At 44.2% G+C, this 19,499-nt stretch overlaps 1 protein-coding gene across 1 annotated transcript in view; it reads left to right on the top strand.

The window, feature by feature from the left end:
- Window positions 1-17,283, top strand: part of TMEM120A (transmembrane protein 120A) — an 87,306-nt gene extending 70,023 nt beyond the window's left edge. The window contains exons 11-12 of the mRNA XM_069757280.1: window positions 15,481-15,549; window positions 16,521-17,283. Of these exons, the coding sequence (XP_069613381.1) occupies window positions 15,481-15,549; window positions 16,521-16,634 (183 nt within the window). The 3' untranslated portion in view covers window positions 16,635-17,283. The remainder of the gene's footprint in view (window positions 1-15,480; window positions 15,550-16,520) is intronic.
- The last annotated feature ends 2,216 nt before the right edge of the window (window positions 17,284-19,499 follow it).

The following is a 19,499-nucleotide window of genomic DNA, read 5'->3' as shown; positions in this document are numbered from 1 at the left end:
ACTGACCATTTCCTAAATTTCTGACAATATACTTCTATCTCATCCTGACCCTGACACAAAGCCAGCAAATTTTTCTCAGTCTGATCCACTGAATTAGGCTCATCGTACAGCAATCCGAGCGCCAGGAAAAACGCATCGACACTACTCAATGCAGGGTCTCCTGGCGCAAGAGAAAATGCCCAGTCTTGAGGGTCGCCGCGCAAAAAAGAAATAATAATCAAAACCTGTTGAATAGGATTACCAGAAGAATGAGGTTTCAAGGCCAGAAATAGCTTACAATTATTTTTGAAACTTAGAAACTTAGTTCTATCTCCAAAAAACAAATCAGGAATAGGAATTCTTGGTTCTAACATAGATTTCTGATCAATAGTATCTTGAATTTTTTGTACATTTATAACGAGATTATCCATTGAAGAGCACAGACCCTGAATATCCATGTCCACCTGTGTCCAGAATCACCCAAATGTCTAGGGGAAAAAAAAAAAGTGAACACAGAGCAGAAAAAAAAAAGAAATGATGTCAGAACTTTTTCTTTCCCTCTATTGAGAATCATTAGTTAGGCTCCTTGTACTGTTATGTTTGCTAATGACAGGTGTTATGAAGGCAATCCAGAAACACAGTGTGCTTAGCGATCAGAGCGCACACAGTGTTCTGACAAATACCCAAAAATACAAGAACGAGCTCTGAGACGTGGAAACTCTGTAGACTGCACACCTGATCCTATCCTAAACACAACTAAAAGCGGCTGTGGATTGCGCCTAACAACTACCTAGGCAACTCGGCACAGCCTAAGAAACTAGCTAGCCTGAAGATAGAAAAATAGGCCTGACTTGCCCCAGAGAAATTCCCCAAAGGAAAAGGCAGCCCCCCACATATAATGACTGTGAGTAAGATGAAAAGACAAAACGTAGGGATGAAATAGATTCAGCAAAGTGGGGCCCGATATTCTAGGACAGAGCGAGGACAGTAAAGCGAACTTTGCAGTCTACAAAAAACCCTAAAGCAAAACCACGCAAAGGGGGCAAAAAAAACCCACCGTGCCGAACTAACGGCACGGCGGTACACCCTTTGCGTCTCGGAGCTTCCAGCAAAACAAAAGACAAGCTGGACAGAAAAAAAGCAACAAAAAAAGCAAAAAGCACTTAGCTATACAGAGCAGCAGGTCACAGGAACAATCAGGAGAAGCTCAGATCCAACACTGAAACATTGACAAGGAGCAAGGATAGCAGCATCAGGCGGAGTTAAGTAATGAAGCAGTTAACGAGCTCACCAGAACACCTGAGGGAGGAAGCTCAGAAGCTGCAGTACCACTTGTGACCACAGGAGTGAATTCAGCCACAGAATTCACAACAATTAGGCCATCCATCTACTGAATTTTGGATATCGTATGGTGTCCTCACAGTGAGTGATATACATAGCCAAGGAATTTTTGTTTCTTTTGAACAATTACAAAATACTCACAATATACCGAGATCTCAATTTTTCCGCTATTTACAATTAAGATCTGCTTTCCAATCATATGTACGGCATACGGGTGCAGGTAGAACTATTTCAACTTTACCATTAATAGGAATTCTCAAATCACAAGGGCCTCAGGGACTCATCTCCTCTTTATATACCTATATGTTATCCATAGGCGAAGAATCCACCTTAGATTTAATTAAGGGAAAATGGGGGAGGCTACTTCCAGATACACTAGGAGAAGAATGGGATGAAATCTTGGAATCCCCAACTAAGGTCTCCCCATCAATCAATAATAGGATGACCCAACTGTATATTATATATCAATCCTATTTGACCCCGACTCGTCTATTTAAAATGGGCCGTCTTCATTCATCAGACTGCTTGAGGTGTCATTCCAGTGACGCAGATTTCATTCATATGATATGGAAATGTCCTGTTGTTTTTCAGTTTTGGAGAGAGGTAACGGAACTATTGACATCCTTGGTGTCGATCCCTGTTCCACTTGAGCCACTGGTATGCCTGTTTGGGGTGTGGGAGGCAGAGACATGGGATCACCACACGGGAATCTTTCTGAGAGAATCACTATTTATGGCACGAAAGGTGTTCGCAATGCGTTGGATGGGAGGTTCCTGTCCATCTCTTAGAGCATGGATTGACTTAGTGAACTCAATTATTCCATATGAGCGGACGCTGTATCAAAACAGGGGTTGTCCAGCCACATTTGAGAAGATATGGGGAAGATGATACTCATCCTGTCATACTGTTTAGGTCAAGATAACTCAGTATACGCATAAAAAAAGGGTATATGATTATACAGACACTATTCACTCACAGGGCGGAGTCTATTTAGAACTCTCCTGCAAGAGGCACTATGTTATGTTAGTTTTAGAGGCTTTATTAGAAGTTAATGTAGTTAAGGTTCAAATAAGATGTTAATGATTAACATACACAGTTTATTATCTTTAATATTTTATACATGGCTATGTATGGTAATTTTCTGTAACTAACTAATGGATAATGATGTATACAAGCAAATGTGTGTATGATCTGTCCTGTAATTAATAAACGAATTTAAAAAAAAAAATGGGATTGCGTTTAGCGATCCTGCTAGCGCAGATGCCCGATCTGCGCTAGCGAGAACGGACCCAAAAATGCTGCAAGCAGCGTTCGAGGTCCGTCAGGAAATAACGGGACATCGCTAACGCATGCCAAAAATGGCATACGTTGGCGTTGTGTTAGATACATTCAGTCAATGGGTGCGCTAACGGATCTGTTACATTGCGTTAGTGGCGCTATGTAACGGATTCCGTTAGCGGACTGCCACTAATGCAATGTGAACCCAGCCTAAGGGTGGCAGCAAGGTCATCAGGATTGTCGAATTCTGTAAGACGAGCACTCTGGCTAAGATTTTGGAGCGGGGACGTAACTTTGAAGATGAAGTTATGCTCTATCCCCTTTAAAGGGAAATGCATGTTCAGTCCTGCCCTTGACGACCTGCTAGGAAAGGCTTCGGATAAGAAAAAGACCTTGCCAGAACCTAGAAATACTAGGAAGAAATCCTTTTAACCCCCTGAGGAACCTACTCCTCAATACAAAGGGAAAAGCAAGTCAGGTCCCTAGAACTACCCAACAGGGGGAAAAGGCAGAAATCTTTTTCTTCAGTCTCAGATACAAAATATACCATGACATCAATATAGTAGGGGGTCACATCTCAAAATTCCTTCCTCAATGGCACAAGGTATGTTTAGACCCTTGGACTAATAGATAGAATTTGCCTCGTATCTCCCAAGGAAACTGAAGACGACGCGACTCTTCTCACCGGAGCTGCAATCCACCTTGATAGCAGGAGTGAGAGGTCTATTATCCTAAGAAGTAGTATCCATAGTCCCAGAAGGGGAAAGAAATGGAGGACATTATTCCAATCTCTTCCTGATAAGGAAGCCAAACGGATATCATCGGGTTATAATCATCTTGAAACCTTTAAACTGATAAATTGTATACAGGAGATTCAAGATGGAATCAGGTCAGCGGTACCTCTGATAAGGGCAAGATTTCGTCATGGCAACAATCGATCTACAGGATGCATACTAGCACATCCCAATTTAGGGTACCATCACACTATACGATTTACCAACGATCACGACCAGCGATACGACCTGGCCGTGATCGTTGGTAAGTCGTAGTGTGGTCGCTGGAGAGCTGTCACACAGACAGCTCTCCAGCGACCAACGATGCCGAGGTCCCCGTGTAACCAGGGTAAACATCGGGTTACTAAGCGCAGGACCGCGCTTAGTAACCCGATGTTTACCCTGGTTACCAGCGTAAAAAAAAACAAACAGTACATACTTACATTCCGGTGTCTGTCCCTTGCCGTCTGCTTCCCGCACTCACTGACTGCCGGCCGTAAAGTGAAAGCACAGCACACACAGCACACACACCGATATAGCGATGACAGCGGGAGATCCAGCGACGAAAGAATGTTCCAAACGATCTGCTACGACGTACAATTCTCAGCAGGATCCCTGATCGCTGCTGCGTGTCAGACACAGCGATATCGTATGGATATCACTGGAACGTCACGAATCGTACCGTCGTAGCGACAAAAGTGCCACTGTGTGACGGTACCCTTATCCTACTTATCAAAGATTCCTAAGGTTTGCAATTGTTCAGGGAGAACAGACAGTACAGTACATTATCAGTTCAATGTCCTCCTGTTCGGGATATCATCTGCACCACGGATCTTCACAAAGATTATGGCCGAAATCATGGCATACTTCAGAGGTAAAACACATGTGCATAGTTCCATACCTCAATGATCTTCTGCTGGTGGCTCCTTCAGTACCAATACTCCAGGAACACCTAGGGATAACAGGTCAGATCTGGTCATCACTAGATTGGTTGGTGAACCACAAGAAATCAGACATAGTTCCCGCAACAACGAAGACTTTTCTGCGAGTTTTGCTAGATTCTCAGTCAAACATCCTTTTTGTACAAGGGTAAAGATACTACAATGCATGAAGGTAGTGTCAATAAGGTGTGCCATGTCAGTTCTCAGATCCATGACATCCTGCATCCAGATGGTAGCGTGGGCCCAGGCACATACCAGACGGATTGCCGGAGTCCCATGAAGATCCCAATACCACCTCGGGTAAAAGCCTCGTTAACTTGGTGGATAAAATAAAAAAAACCTTGGACAAAATTGTCCACGGGACACAGAACCCCTTGGTCACTGTAAAGGTAGACACCAGCAGGAAAGAATGGAAAGCCATGGTTTTGCAGCATGTATTCCAGGGACTCTGGTCAGATGGGATAAGCCAACAGTCCTCAAACTTCAGAGAGCTAAAGGCATTAGAGGCGGTACTCAGAACCACAATAGCTCTAATCCAGAATACCCTTATGAAGATACTTGGAAAACATGACAACAGTAGCTCACCTTCATCACCAGGAAAGTACGAGACATGAGGACCTGAAAGCTATTTAACCCCTTCCTGACCTATGACGCATACGCTGCCTCATGAAAGTCTGTGCCAATCCGACCTGTTACGCAGCGTATGCGTCATGGCGGGATCGCGTTCCTGCAGGTCGGGTGAAAGGGTTAACTGAAATTTCACACGACCTGCAGGTACAAGGGGACTTGTACTTTAGCCCAGGTGACCACTTTGTCACCACCCCCCCAGATCTGATTGGAACTAGCGTCCATGTGACGCTATCTCTCCATGCAGATGTGGAGGGGCGAAGAAAACCATGGCTGCCTCGCTGTCCAGCTTCAGGGCCCAGCAGGGGTAGCAGGGAGAATCGACGAGGAGCGGGGGCGCCAATACGCAGGTGATAGGGTGCCAACCTCCGCTGATAGATAGGGTGCGTTTAGTGGAGTGTAGGGCCTGGCACCACCCTGGCCTTTCCTATACTACGCTGTTGTTGTGGTGATGGTTTAAGTAGTGCACATATGTGGTCGTTTTATAAATTGGATTAATAAAAGTTAATTTTTCTTTTGAATTTTGGGGATTCTTCTGTGAATTTGTAAATATATCCCCAAGGGCATGTTTTCTCTTCTGTGAACTTCAATTTGGCGCCATTCTGGCCCACAAGGAGCTGGTTCTTCAACCTGACAATCTTAAGTATAGACGGACCTGTAGCACTACCCCAGATCAGAAGCCTCCTTCATCTGGGACCAATCCATCAACTGGATTCCAAGAAGCTTCATCTCACTGCCTTGCTTCTGAATTCTCAATCATGAAGACTAGTGGGTTGTCGAAAATGGTTATTAGAATGCTACAAAAAAGCAGGAAACCAGTGACAAATGCCATATACCAGAAGATATGGAAGACCTTCATCTCATGGAGTGCACCCGAACAACCTGACCTGCGCCAACCAAATGTCACATGGATCCTGGATTTCCTGCAAGAAGGGCTAGGGGAGAGCCTCAAACCTACCACCCTCAAAGTCCATGTGGCAGCTCTAAGTTCCTACTTCGACCAGACGCTAACCGACCACCCATAGGTAAAAAGATTTATGACTGCAGCATCTTTCCTAGGTCCAAGGATTACAAATGTAGTCCCTTCCTGGGACCTCTATATTGTTCTAAACGGGCTCACACTACTACCCTTAGATCCCTTATCATCTATAGATGTGGACAGACTCTCCTAAAAAACAGCCTTTCTTGTAGCCATAACTACAGCCAGGAGAGTGGGAGCGTTACAGGCTCTCTGTCAATGAGCCCTACTTGAGAGTCCTAGAGGACCGGCTTATTCTGCAACTAGACCCGTCATTCCTTTCTAAAGTGGTCGAGTTCCACAGGTCCCAGGAGATAATTCTTCCCTCCTTTCTTTCAAGATCCAAGGAATAAGGAGGAAGAGGATTTCCACACTCTGGACGTATGGAAAACGGTTCCTACTATTTTCCATTTCCTGAAGATAGTAAAGAAGGCCCAAAACCTGTTTGTTCATCTTCAAGGTCAGAATAAGGGGAAGAAGAAAACTTCCAGATCCACAATCACCAACTGGATCAAGAGAGCAATCTGAGGCATATCACATCTACAGCCTTCCAAGTCCAGAAAAATACACGGCTCATTCTACTAGAGCGGTATCTGTCAGACCTGATGTCTGTCAAGACTTGGCCTTTGGGGGAAAAGTTCTCCAGGTTATTATCTCTCCCTAACATTACTCTTGGGTACTGCTTCGGTGTGCTGTCATTAGAGAAAATAGAATTAGACTTAGTGGTAATTAGGTTTCTAATAACCCACCACGACAGCAGAGGTAATTCCTTCCCTTTACTTATTTATTTTGCATTACTCAGATAAGGAGAATAATATATAATTTGAAGCATTCATACTCCAGTGGTCCTTTTATTATAATACCGAGGGGAGGATGTGGGAGGGGTTATTTAGCCTCTTTGGAATTTCCTGCCCCTACTAGAACACGGGTAACATCCTCCGGTGTGCTGTCGTGATGGGTTATTAGAGACCACATTACCAGTAAGTCTAATTCTATTTTTCACAGATGGGTACGAGTGCTTTAATTGTCTATTGGCTGTTCTTATGTCTAGTTTTTTGTTTTTTTTAACTCGAAACGAGTGGTTCGTTTAAGAAAATCGGAGTCATGTCCAATTTTTGTACCGAGGGTAAAAATCAGCAATGCAAGTCTAAGCGGCCCATGGGACTGTCTGAAAGAAGGCTTTTTAAAATGTATTTATTTTCTCTTAACATTGCAACGAATAGGAGATGATTTGCAATTACTGTATTTTTGGACTATAAGACTCACTCACTGCCCCCCTACCATCCCCCCAAGTTTGGGGAGAAAATGGGGGTTCATCTCATAGACCAAATGTAGCTTACTAGGGAAGGTGGTGGGTGGCTTAGGCAGGAGCTGGGCTATGCTGCAGGTCCAGGGCTAGGAGGAGGTGGTGTTCGGCAGTTCTGTGAGTCCCAGGGTGGTTGGAGTTGGGTGTTCAGGTGCTCTGCCGACATTTTGTGAAAGCCCATAGCCCCCGCACTACCATGGTTTCATCCAGTAAGATGGGCACCGGAGGCGGCGCATGCACAGATTAAGATCCTGGCTCCCAAGACCGAAATCTGCGCATGCGCTGCTTCCGGTGGAAATTTTCCACTGCATTGAAACCATGAAACTGCAGGGACTCTGGGCTTTCACAAAATGTCAGTGGAGCCCCCACACCGCTGAACAACCCTTCTACCAGCCTGGGATGGGACTCGCAGCAATGCATTTTTAAACACCACCTGTGACCACGCTTCACCACAGCTGCCTAACCCCGCCTTCCCCCCCCCAGGTAAGCTAAACTCGGACTGTAAGACGGACACCTATTTCACTCATTATTTTTTTCCCCCATTTTTCTCCTTAAAATTTGGGGTGTGTCTTGTGGTCCAAAGAATACAGTAAGTTTTTCATATGAAAAAATCACTGTGAAACTCTGATGGTAAAAACTGACACACAGAGCAAACACTGATTTTACTTATGAGAATAATCAGTGATGTATGAATGCGGCTTAACCCAAATACTGCTATCCAGTAGGTATGCATAGTTGGAAAGTTAGGCGAAGAACTATTGTATCCTGCCATATTATGGACCTGTTATTACATAGTATGATTATGGCTTACATGGAGGTGCATGTGGTATCAACTGTACCTTCTTACGCCTCCAATTTCATCCATATTAGTCCGATAGAAAAATATAGTGGCTTGTTCCACAGGATACTGTATGTATATGATGTGTCGCAAACAACACTCCACTGCCCCCAATCATCAGGACAATCACACAATTGACTGATTGATGGAGGAGGCCACAGTTGCTTTCGCTACTAGGCCGGTTATTGTGCTCTACCCAGTGAAATCATAGTATATACACATCTGATCCCAACACATGGTTGGATATACAGCATATACTTTAATTACCTGTTCACAGCGTGGGTCGGATAGCCTGCTAAGAGCGTTTGCTCTTTTTGTTTTATTTACGATTTCTGATGAAGCCATGCTTCTATGATCAATATGAGGGTGACATGCCCCTCTCAAAAGATGGCTTAGAGATGAGTCCTATTTTACCATTGCATTTAAGGCAATATGTATTTTCCACATTGTATCACAGGCTTCAGAGTTCTGTAAAGAGTTCTTTTGTCTCCTTTCCTGATAATTACTGCCATGCTGTATAAGTCTCCATAGAGTTGTTAATGGAAATCATAGATTCACAGAAAAATCTACTATATAATTGTCTAAGGGTCACTTCGGTCTGTCCTTCTGTCTTTCTGTCTGTCACGGATATTCATTGGTCGCGGCCTCTGTCTGTCATGGAAATTCAAGTCGCTGATTGGTCTCGCCAGCTGCCTGTCATGGCTGCCGCGACCAATCAGCGACGGCCACAGTCCGATTAGTCCCTCCCTACTCCCCTGCAGTCAGTGCCCGGTGCCCGCTCCATACTCCCCGCAGTCAGTGCCCGCTCCATACTCCTCTCCAGTCGCGGCTCACACAGGGTTAATGCCAGCGGTAACTGACCGCGTTATGCCGCGGGTAACTCACTCCGTTACCGCCGCTTTTAACCCTGTGTGACCAAGTTTTTACAATTTGATGCTGCCTATGCAGCATCAATAGTAAAAAGATCTAATGTTAAAAATAATAATAATAAAAAAAAAAAACCTGCTATTCTCACCTTCCGTAGTCCTACGATGCTCGCGCCTGCCGCCAGCTTCCGTTCCCAGAGATGCATCGCGAAATTGCCCAGAAGACTTAGCGGTCTCGTAAGACCGCTAAGTGATCTGGGTAATTTCGCAATGCATCCTGGGAACGCAAGATGGCGGCAGCCACGCGCGCATCGCCAGATGTTCGCTGGATCTACGCTGGATCCCGGCGGGTGAGTATATAACTATTTTTTATTTTAATTCTTTTTTTAACAGGGATATGGTGCCCACACTGCTAAATACTACGTGGGCTGTGTTGGATACTGCGTGGCTGCTACATACTACCTGGCCAGTGTTAGATACTATGTGGGCTGTGTTCTATACTGTGTGGGTTGCGTTATATACTACTTGGCTGCTATATACTACGTGGGCAATATTATATACTACGCGGCTGTGTTCTATACTGAGTGCTATATATTATGTGGCCACTGTTAGATACTATGTGGGCTGTGCTATATATTACGTGGGCTGTGTTACATACTACGTGGACCGTTATATACTGCGTGGCTGCTATATACTATGTGGCTGCTATATACTATGTGGGCTGTGTTATATACTACGTGGGCTGTGTGATTTACTGCGTGGCCTATATTAATGCATTGGGTATTCTACAATATGTATGTATATAGCAGCCACATGGTATATACCACAGGCCACGTAGTACTCCTATATACTACGTTGTTATGGAAATTTGGTTTGGATAAATCTATCCCTGAGTGTGCTGCGGCCGTTCCCAATAAGACTGCGTATTTTGAGCGCTCATCAAGAATGAGACTGCACACCATTGTGATAGAAAAGCATTCCATCAATACTGATTATTTATTGTACATACATAGTTTTATAATTGCATATACAAAGGAGTGGTTTAGGGGTGGTTAGTTAATTACCATATTGTCTAGCTCCTTTGTTATTGGTTATCTAAATATATATAGAATATTGTGATTAATGCACATATGAATGCTGATTAAGCAACTAAAATGTAGCTCTCTGCATCTAGGACAAAGTTGAGACATCTGATCAGCACTTAATACATTTGGTGCTGTTCCGCTTTTGCCTGGAAAACCCCATACAGTCTCTCTGGCTTATATTCGTTTATGTCAGCCATTATAAGCCATTGAATGTATTGTATATATTCGCTGTGAGTATATATGAGTATACATGCAAGTGAGATCTATATGATATATATATTTCTATCACAAGCCCCCTTAGATATCACTTGCCCTAATCCTAGCCTCCTGTCCCAAAGCGCTGCTACTCTTTTATGCTGCCGGTGAACTGACGTATGCCTAGCGCATATGCCCCACTCCGCACAGACTTTTTGCAAATGGGCAGTCAGGAGATCTGTATCTAACGGGGGTTCGTTGAAATCAGTCTCTTAGTCAATAGCATGTGTAGTGCATTCTTTATCAGGTAGGTCATATATTTGGTCAGGCAGGGCATCCACAACATCATTCTGGCTTGGGTGTCATCCTCTGGTAGGGGAGCTTTCTTGCAATGCGATGCGTGGATCCAAGTGGGTCTTCCCTCCAGCTTCACAGAGGTTGGTGTCATCAGTGGCACTTGGAAAGGACCATCAAATCTGGGATCGAGTTGTATTCTCCTTACAAACTTTTTTCACCAACACCCAGTCTCCTGGCTTCAAGAAGTGCGTACGAGACACTGAATCTGGATCTGGCAATGAAGAAAAAACTCGAGAATGGATATTAGCAAGTTTCTTGGTGAGTTCAATTACATAAGCAGACAAAGTATCATATTGCATAGTCAGCTGCTGAGGGAAAGAATACCCCTAACCTGGGACTAGACCCAAACAAAATTTCATATGGTGACAGCTTTCCTGGGCCTCTGGGAGTGTGCCTAACACTAAGTATTGTGATTGGGAATGTCTCCTGCCATGGATTGTTTGTCTCTTGGGCAACTTTCAACATCCTGTTCTTAAGTGTCCCATTCAGTATTTCTACTTTCTCGCTACTCTGGGGATTGTAGGGAGTACATAGGCCTAAATCTGCCCCTACTGCTGACCAGATCTCCCGTGTGAGATTTGCTGTGAATGCGGGTCCCTGGTCACTCTCTATCACTTCTGGGACCCCATATCTGCATATCTCATCTCTGAGAGTAGCTTCTTTGCAGTAGTCTTTGCTGACTGGTTCCTCACTGGGAAAGCTTCTGGCCATCCTGAGAACACGTCCACGACCACAAGGACATATTCGAATCCTCCACTTGGCGGCATCTGGATGTGGTCTATCTGGATCCTCTGGAAGGGGTACAGTGGTCAGGTAAGATGATTTGTGGGAACTTTCTCCATTCTTCCAGGGTTGCATTTGCCGCAGGTCAGACAGCTGCTAGTGAATTTGGCTGTTAGGGTGGAGATCCCTGGAGCGAACCAGTAAGCACCAATCAGATCATTCATCTGTGTCTTTGATCTGTGTGTGGGCCCATGTGCCCACTGGACCACCATAGGGTACATGTTTCGGGGTAAACAGGGTTTGTAATCCATTGCGTATACCCTTCCTTCTTCTTGTGTGTTGCTCCCTTCCGCATCCAGCATTCCTTCTTGTCCTTTTGGGGCTTGCTCTTGCAGCTTCTTGAGCAGATCCCAGGACGTCATCTGGTCAGGTTTCTTCAGTCGTCATGTAGTCGCTGTCCGGCTCTACGACCTCTCCCACTTCTCCATATTGTCTTCCTTTGGCTGCTTCTTGGCTGCCATATCCGCCATGTTGTTGCCCCGTGCCTCTACTGTATTCAATTTTCCATGTGCTTTGACTTTTAGTACTGCCACCATTTTTGGAAGGTGGAGTGCATCCAGCAGGTCCTTGATGGCTCCATGATGCTTCACGGTTGTTCCATTTGCTGTGTTGAAGTCTCTTGCAGTCCAGAGGGGTCCAAAGTCGTGCGCTATGCCATGTGAGTACCTTGAATCGTTGTATATATGTTCACAGTTTTGTCTTCTGCAATCTGGCAAGCCTTCGTCAGCGCTATCAGTTCTGCTTCCTGGGCTGACAGACTAGGCGGCAGACTTCTGGACCATGGGATCTCTTGATTGCTGGTCACTGCACATCCCGTGTGGAATCTTCCTTCATCATCTGCAAATCTGGAGCCATCCACATAGAGGATCAACTCTGGGTGGGTCAGTGGCTCTTCTGCCACCTTGGGTAGTCCTGCTGTTTCCTGTTGCATGATGCTGAAGCAATCATGGTCACCCATCCGGAGCATATCCAGATCCCTGCGGAAGGTATCATGCAGATTTTTATCAGAATCTTGATCTGAGGGTCCATATCTGTATCCCCCCTTGGGAGTGGGAGTAGAGTGGACAGGTTGAGGACTGTGCATCTGAAGATGGTGACATTGTCGGGCAGGAGTAGAGAGCACTGGAGGCGAAGATGCCTGGCGGTGGAAAGATGTTTTGGCTCGGTTTGGTTAATGATTGCTGAGATGTCATGCGGAGCCAGGATTTCCAATGGATATCCAAGAATGATGTCAGCAGTCTTGTCCAGGAGGGCGTGTGCTGCAAATGCTGCTCTCATGCAGGAGGGGCTTCCCTTGCAACTGGATCCAAGCAAGCTGAAAAGTAGCCCAAAGGTGCCTGCTTTCCCCCCTGAAGCTGCATCAGGACTCCAGTATCAAGGCTGTTATGGACCTGGTGGTTAGGAGCACCCGGAACGACCTGATGGTTAAACTCACACAAGACAAGCTCTGGGAAGTGGGAGCTCTGCTTACCGCAACCCCTAATCCTATCACACAACTAGAAATAGCCGTGGAGCGTACCTAACACTGCCTAGACTCCTCTTCACGGCCTAAGAGCTAACTAGCCCTAGAGATAGAAAATAAAGCCTACCTTGCCTCAGAAAAATTCCCCAAAGGAAAAGGCAGCCCCCCACATATATTGACTGTGAGTAAAGATGAAGTCACAAACACAGAAATGAAACAGGTTTCAGCAAAGGGAGGCCAGACTTACTAAACAGACTGAGGATAGGAAAGGTATCTTTGCGGTCAGCACAAAAAACTACAAAAAGACCACGCAGAGTGTGCAAAAAGACCTCCGCACCGACTCACGGTGCGGAGGTGCCACTCTGCATCCCAGAGCTTCCAGCTAGCAAGGCAAAATCATGATAGCAAGCTGGACAAGAAAACAATGAACAAATAATTAACTAGCAGGGACTTAGCTTCTGCTGGAGTAGACAGGTCACCAGAAAGATCCAAGAGCGAACTGAACCAGTACAAGAACATTGACAGCTGGCATGGAGTAACGATCTGAGTGGAGTTAAATAGAGCAGCCAGCCAAAGAATAAACTACGTCACCTGTGGAAGGAACCTCAGAAGCAGCAGCTCCACTCACAGCCACCAGAGGGAGTCCATGGACAGAACTCGCCGAAGTACCATTCATGACCACAGGAGGGAGTTCGATAACAGAATTCACAACACAAGGCCTTCTTTTTCCATCAGGCAGAGACGAAATGGCTTCTCGTAGTCAGGTAGGCCTAGTGCTGGCGCTGAGACTACAGAGCCTTTTAACTTCTTGAACGAGCTGAAGGCTGCATCTGTCAGGAGGAACGGGGTTACGTTGACGCAATCATACAGAGGCTGCATTAGGACGGAGGCATCAGGGATCCAGGCTCTGCAATACGAAACTAGACCAAGGAAGGCCTGTAATGCCTTTGGAGTTGTTGGAGGAACCATCTTCTCCACTGTGGTCTTCCGGTTATCTGTCAGATGTTTCGTCTGGTGAGCAATACAGTGTCTCTGGAACGTAACTTGCTTCAGACACCACTGGACTTGGTTCTTTAAGACCTTGCAGTGCTGCTCCGCCAGGTAGAGTAGGGGAGAAAAGGAATGGGCTTTACACATGCACAAAGGAGTAGATTGTCCACCTATTGTAGCAGGGTTACTTCTGCATGTTCTGTGACCCAGTTGGTGAGGACTGTGGACATTGCTTTGCTGAACTGTGAAGGGCTGTTCTGGGCCTGCTGTGGCATCACTGTCCACGTGTTCTGTCCCCCCTGGTTCGTTGAGGCAAACAGGTACTGGTCTTCTGGATGAAGTGAACACTGGAGAAAGCATTAGCCAGGTCGGTCACTGTGAACACTTTTGCTGTGGAAGGCACATTTGAGAGCAGAGTGTGCGGATTCGGCACAATTGGAGTTTCATACACCGTGGTGTCATTCATATCTCTCAGGTCATGTACCATTCTGAATTTGGCTGGCTCTCCTTTTACAGTCTTTTTCTTGACCATAAAAAGCGGGGTATTGCAAGGCGATGTGCAAGGAACAATGATTTCTATTTCCAGGTAGACCGTCAGTTGACCAGAGGCAGCTTGACTCTGGGCAATGGGCAGGGGATACTGGGCCTTACGAGGATATGGAGTGCCTGGCTTGAGTGATACCCACACTGGGGCAACTTGAGGTTTTCCCCCGTCCTGGGGTCCCTTAGACCATAGACTTTCTGGTACTACGTCCAGTACCTCCTTGGGTAGGCCTCCGTCGATTGTTTGAGGTTCTTGTAGGGCCGCCAGCATGATTCTTCTTGGGTCAGGGATGAAGAAAGTGTTACAGTCCCATCTTCCTGGAACACTGTGACAGTCCCATCTTCCTGGAACACTGTGGTTGCTGCAGCCGTTCCCAATAAGACTGCGTATTTTGAGCGCTCATCAAGAATGAGACTGCACACCATTGTGATAGAAAAGCATTCCATCAATACTGATGATTTATTGTACATACATAGTTTTATAATTGCATATAGAAAGGAGTGGTTAGGGGTGGTTAGTTAATTACCATATTGTCTAGCTCCTTTGTTATTGGTTATCTAAATATATATAGAATATTGTGATTAATGCACATATGAATGCTGATTAAGCAACTAAAATGTAGCTCTCTGCATCTAGGACAAAGTTGAGACATCTGATCAGCACTTAATACATCTGGTGCTGTTCCGCTTTTGCCTGGAAAACCCCATACAGTCTCTCTGGCTTATATCCGTTTATGTCAGCCATTTTAAGCCATTGAATACATTGTATATATTAGCTGTGAGTATATATATGAGTATACATGTAAGTGAGATCTATATGATAGAAATATATATATATATCACAACGTGGCCTGTGCTATATACTATGTGGCTGCTATATACATACATACATATTCTAGAATACCCGATGCGTTAGAATCGGGCCACCATCTAGTCTTGTATAAGGGTCCTCTGTTGTGTCCAGGGAATCTCCTATAATGGGTTTAATTTTTTTTTATAGTGATACAAAAATTGATTTAATGTCTGCTGGCCTCTGAACCAGTGGTAGAGATAGAAGACTATGCTGGTTGTAATGGCTATGCTGTGTTTATATTGCAGTTCTGGCAGCTATATAACGCTGTTACCCTGTTTCAACTAGCCGGTCATCCAGACTGCAAGGAATGGCAGGTAACGTACCCTACTACCTATGTCTTATTACCCTAAGGTGTGTAATCCTCCGTTGCTGCTTTATATCCATGTCTGCTATAAATGAAACCTTCTGTAATTTTACCATCCGGTTTTTAACTCTGATAGACAAAATGCATTGTGCCTGCTACACTTTGTTTCTACCTTTTTTGCATGATGCATATATAGTTACAAATCAATGCGTGATTTATTCTTAAAATAAGGAGTACACATTATATAACATTCTGCACCAAATTCTGTATACTTGTCGGGGCTTTTATATTAAATGGAACCTGTCACCCCCAAAATCGAAGATGAGCTAAGCTCACCAGCATCAGGGGCTTATCTACAGCATTCTGGAATGCTGTAAATAAGCCCCCGATGTAACCTGAAAGATGAGAAAAAGAGGTTAGATTATACTCATCCAGGGGCGGTCCTGGTACAATGGGTATTGCGGTCCGGGGCCTCCCATCTTCTTACGATGACGTCCTCTTCTTGTCTTCACGCTGCGGCTCCGGCACAGAGCAAAGTACTGCAGTGCGCAGGCGCCGGGCCTCTCTGACCTTTCCCGACGCCTGCGCACTGCAGTACTTTGCTCTGCTCTCAACTGGGCCAGAGCCACAGCGTGACTACAAGAAGAGGACGTCATCGCAAGAAGATGGAAGGCCCCAGACCACGATGCCTATCGGACCGGACCACAGCTGGACCGCCCCTGGGTGAGTATAATCTAACCTCTTTTTCTCATCTTTCAGGATACATCGGGGGGCTTATCTACAGCATTACAGAATGCTGTAGATAAGCCCCTGATGCTGGTGGGCTTAGCTCATCTTCGATTTTGGGGGTGACAGGTCCCTTTAACTGCTCTATCTCTGTTCTTCCATACAAGAGAGAGAGAAAGAGATCAATGGACTAACCCTCCTTCATATTCAAGGTCTCCTAATGTGTTGTGATCCTGATGTAACTTTTATTTGCAGGTTATTATGTGCGGAATGCCATTCCTTGTCCACTTCATGGGGAATTTCTTCACTACCCTCAGAGTTGTTCAACAGAAATTTCAAAAACAGAAGGAAGAAGGGAAAACGGAGTAAAGACCGTTCTGCCAGGACAGGCATTGCACAATCTAGCCTTGCCACTTGCTGCAAATTGGGAAATCCTTACAAGACTGCACACTCTAATGTACCCTCATCTTTATCCCTAGACTACACTACAAACGTTTTGTAGCGCTGCTGATTAATTTTAACCATATACTGTAAAGCAGCTGCAGTTCACGCACATGCATACAACTCTATGTATTCCTTCGGACTGTAGCTGTAGTTAAATAGTTAAAATCATTCAGTACAAAAAGTTACAATGTAGCCAAGGCCTTAATTGGGCTGTAAGGTTATATATGTTACAAAGAAGATGACCTGGGAAATGCCAGTAATTAACACTCCGCAAGTGTCTTTATACATCTCAACAAAGTCAAGAACAAACCAGAGATTGGCATTTTGGGAGAGATTATACGTGTGTGTGTATATAATACCTGGTCCCATACAATTCTGCTCAGGTTATAGTTGTCAGCGTTGATCTGAGCCTTGACTAAAGAGCAAGTCTTTGCTAAAATGTATCTGAACATTACTGTATGACATGTAGCTTGTTTTCTTGGAGCTGGGCAGCTCAGCTTTTGTTCATTGACCTGTACATCATCCGTCCTTGTTTGTACAAACCTGATCTGTAATAAACTCTTTCCAGAAATGATTTGATTGTCTTTTTTTTAATATATATTTTTTGGACTGCAAACCCAGACACCCACTTGGGCAAGCGTGATTTTTTTTTTGCTATTCTGGACAATCTCTTTAGTGTAGCCATTGAACAAATGATTGTGAATTTTTGAGTAACTAAGCCCCCTTATTCATGATGCTTGACATGCTTAATGATTGCTTAAATATTAGTTAGCTCCTAATTGCTAATTATATTTGACTAATTTATTAGAATATATACAGTGGCATGTAAAAGTTTGAACACCCCTGTTCAAAATTAGTGTTATTGTGAACAGTTAATTAAGTTGAAGGGGAAATGATCTCTAAAACCCCTAAAGTTAAAGATGACACTTTTCCTCTTGTATTTTAGGCAAAAAAAGAAATATATATTGTTGTTTTTTTACATTTTAAAAATTACAAAATGGAAAATAGGTCTATGCAAAAGTTTGAGCACCCTTGTAGATTTGTGTGCTCAGATGACTTTGACCAAGGTTTCAGAACTTAATTAGCCTGTTAGTTATGTCTTGTTCACTATCATTGCTAGGAAAGGCTAGGTGATGCAAATTTCCCAGCTTTATAAATCTCCAGCTTCCTCTGACCTTGCACCAAAAAGCAGCAGCCATGGGTTCTTCTAAGCAGCTGCCTAGCACTCTGAAAATGAAAACGGTGGAGGCCCACAAAGCAAGAGAAGGCTATAAGAAGATAGCAAAGCGTTTTCAAGTTGCCGTTTCCTCAGTTTGAAATGTAATTAAACGATGGCAATTAACAGGAACAGTGGAGGTCAAGATAAGGTATGGAAGACTGAGCAAAATTTCATTGAGAGCTGAAAATAAGATTGCTAGAGAAGCAAATCAGAACCCCCGCTTGACTGCAAAAAACCCTCAAAGATTTAGCAGACTCTGGAGTTGTAGTGCATTGTTCTACTATTCAGAGACAGTTGCACAAATATGGCCTTCATTGAAGAGTTATCAAAAGAAAACCTCTCCTGCGTCCTCACCATAAAATTCAGTGTTAGAAATATGGAAAAGAACATCTAAACAAGCCTGATGCAATTTGGAAACAAGTCCAGTGGACTGATGAGGTTAAAATGGAACTCTTTAGCCACAATGATCAAAGGTATGTGAGGATAAAAAAAGGCACAGAATGATTTTGACTAGGTGGCACTTAACTCCTGCCAGACTGACTCAGTTAGGCCTGTTAGACGATAGCTCCTGTTGGCGCTGTCATAGCTCTCCGGGTCATCACACTCATGTTTTCTGGGAGTGTGCAAAATTGTTAAAGTTTTGGGGGTAGATTAACGAGTTTCTAAAAAAACTAAAACTGATTAAGTCTAATTTATTGTCTTCTGAAGTTCTACTCTCCTGCTCATCTACTAATTACAGACACAAGAAACTTAGACTTCTACCACTACTACTAAGTGCCGCTAAACATTTGATCACATTACACTGGAAAGATGTTTCCCCTCCAACCATAGCTGAATGGCTGTCCAAGGGAGACCAAATCTCGAGACTCGAAGAAATATCTAGTTGGGAAATGAACAGTCTATATATGAGGGTTTGGGCACCCTGGAAAGAGCTGCGAGCAGGTGGGAGTACTTGACTCACTTTGCAGTGCTTAGTATGCCCAAAAGGTTCTTGGTTGTAGCTTGTGGTATTTTCATAAAATTCACCTGTTTTTTGCTAAGACTAATTTTATTGTACCAATTCATGTTATACTAGTTGAATTCCCCTTACCCTTCCCTTTGACCCTCCCCCCCCTTGTATTGTTGTTCCCTTCCCCATCTTACAATACCCCTAACCTCAACCTACCACTCTGTTTTCCCCTCCCCTTCTCCATTATGCTTATTCTTTTCTCACGCTATAACTCACGTAGTTTCTGAAATCCTAACACTGATCGCCGGTATACTTGCTACACCATGTGTTATGGTATTTTATATCTGTGTTTATTCATAAATAAAGAATTTACAAAAAAAAGGCACAGAATTGCAGGAAAAGAACATCTCGCCAAACAATAACCATGGAGGAGGATCAATCTGTCTTTGGGGTTGTGTTGCAGGCAATAGCACGAGAAACATCTGGGTAGATGGAACAATGGATTAAATGAAATTTCAACAAATTCTTGATGCAAACATAACAGCATCTGTAAAGAAGCTGAAGTTGAAAAGAGGATGGCTTCTACAAATGGATAATGATCCTAAAGAAATGTCAAAATCCA

This window comes from Ranitomeya imitator, chromosome 3 (genome assembly GCF_032444005.1).
Source record: "Ranitomeya imitator isolate aRanImi1 chromosome 3, aRanImi1.pri, whole genome shotgun sequence".
NCBI classification, from domain to species: domain Eukaryota; kingdom Metazoa; phylum Chordata; class Amphibia; order Anura; family Dendrobatidae; genus Ranitomeya; species Ranitomeya imitator.
This window is presented reverse-complemented; position numbering and strand designations above follow the sequence as displayed.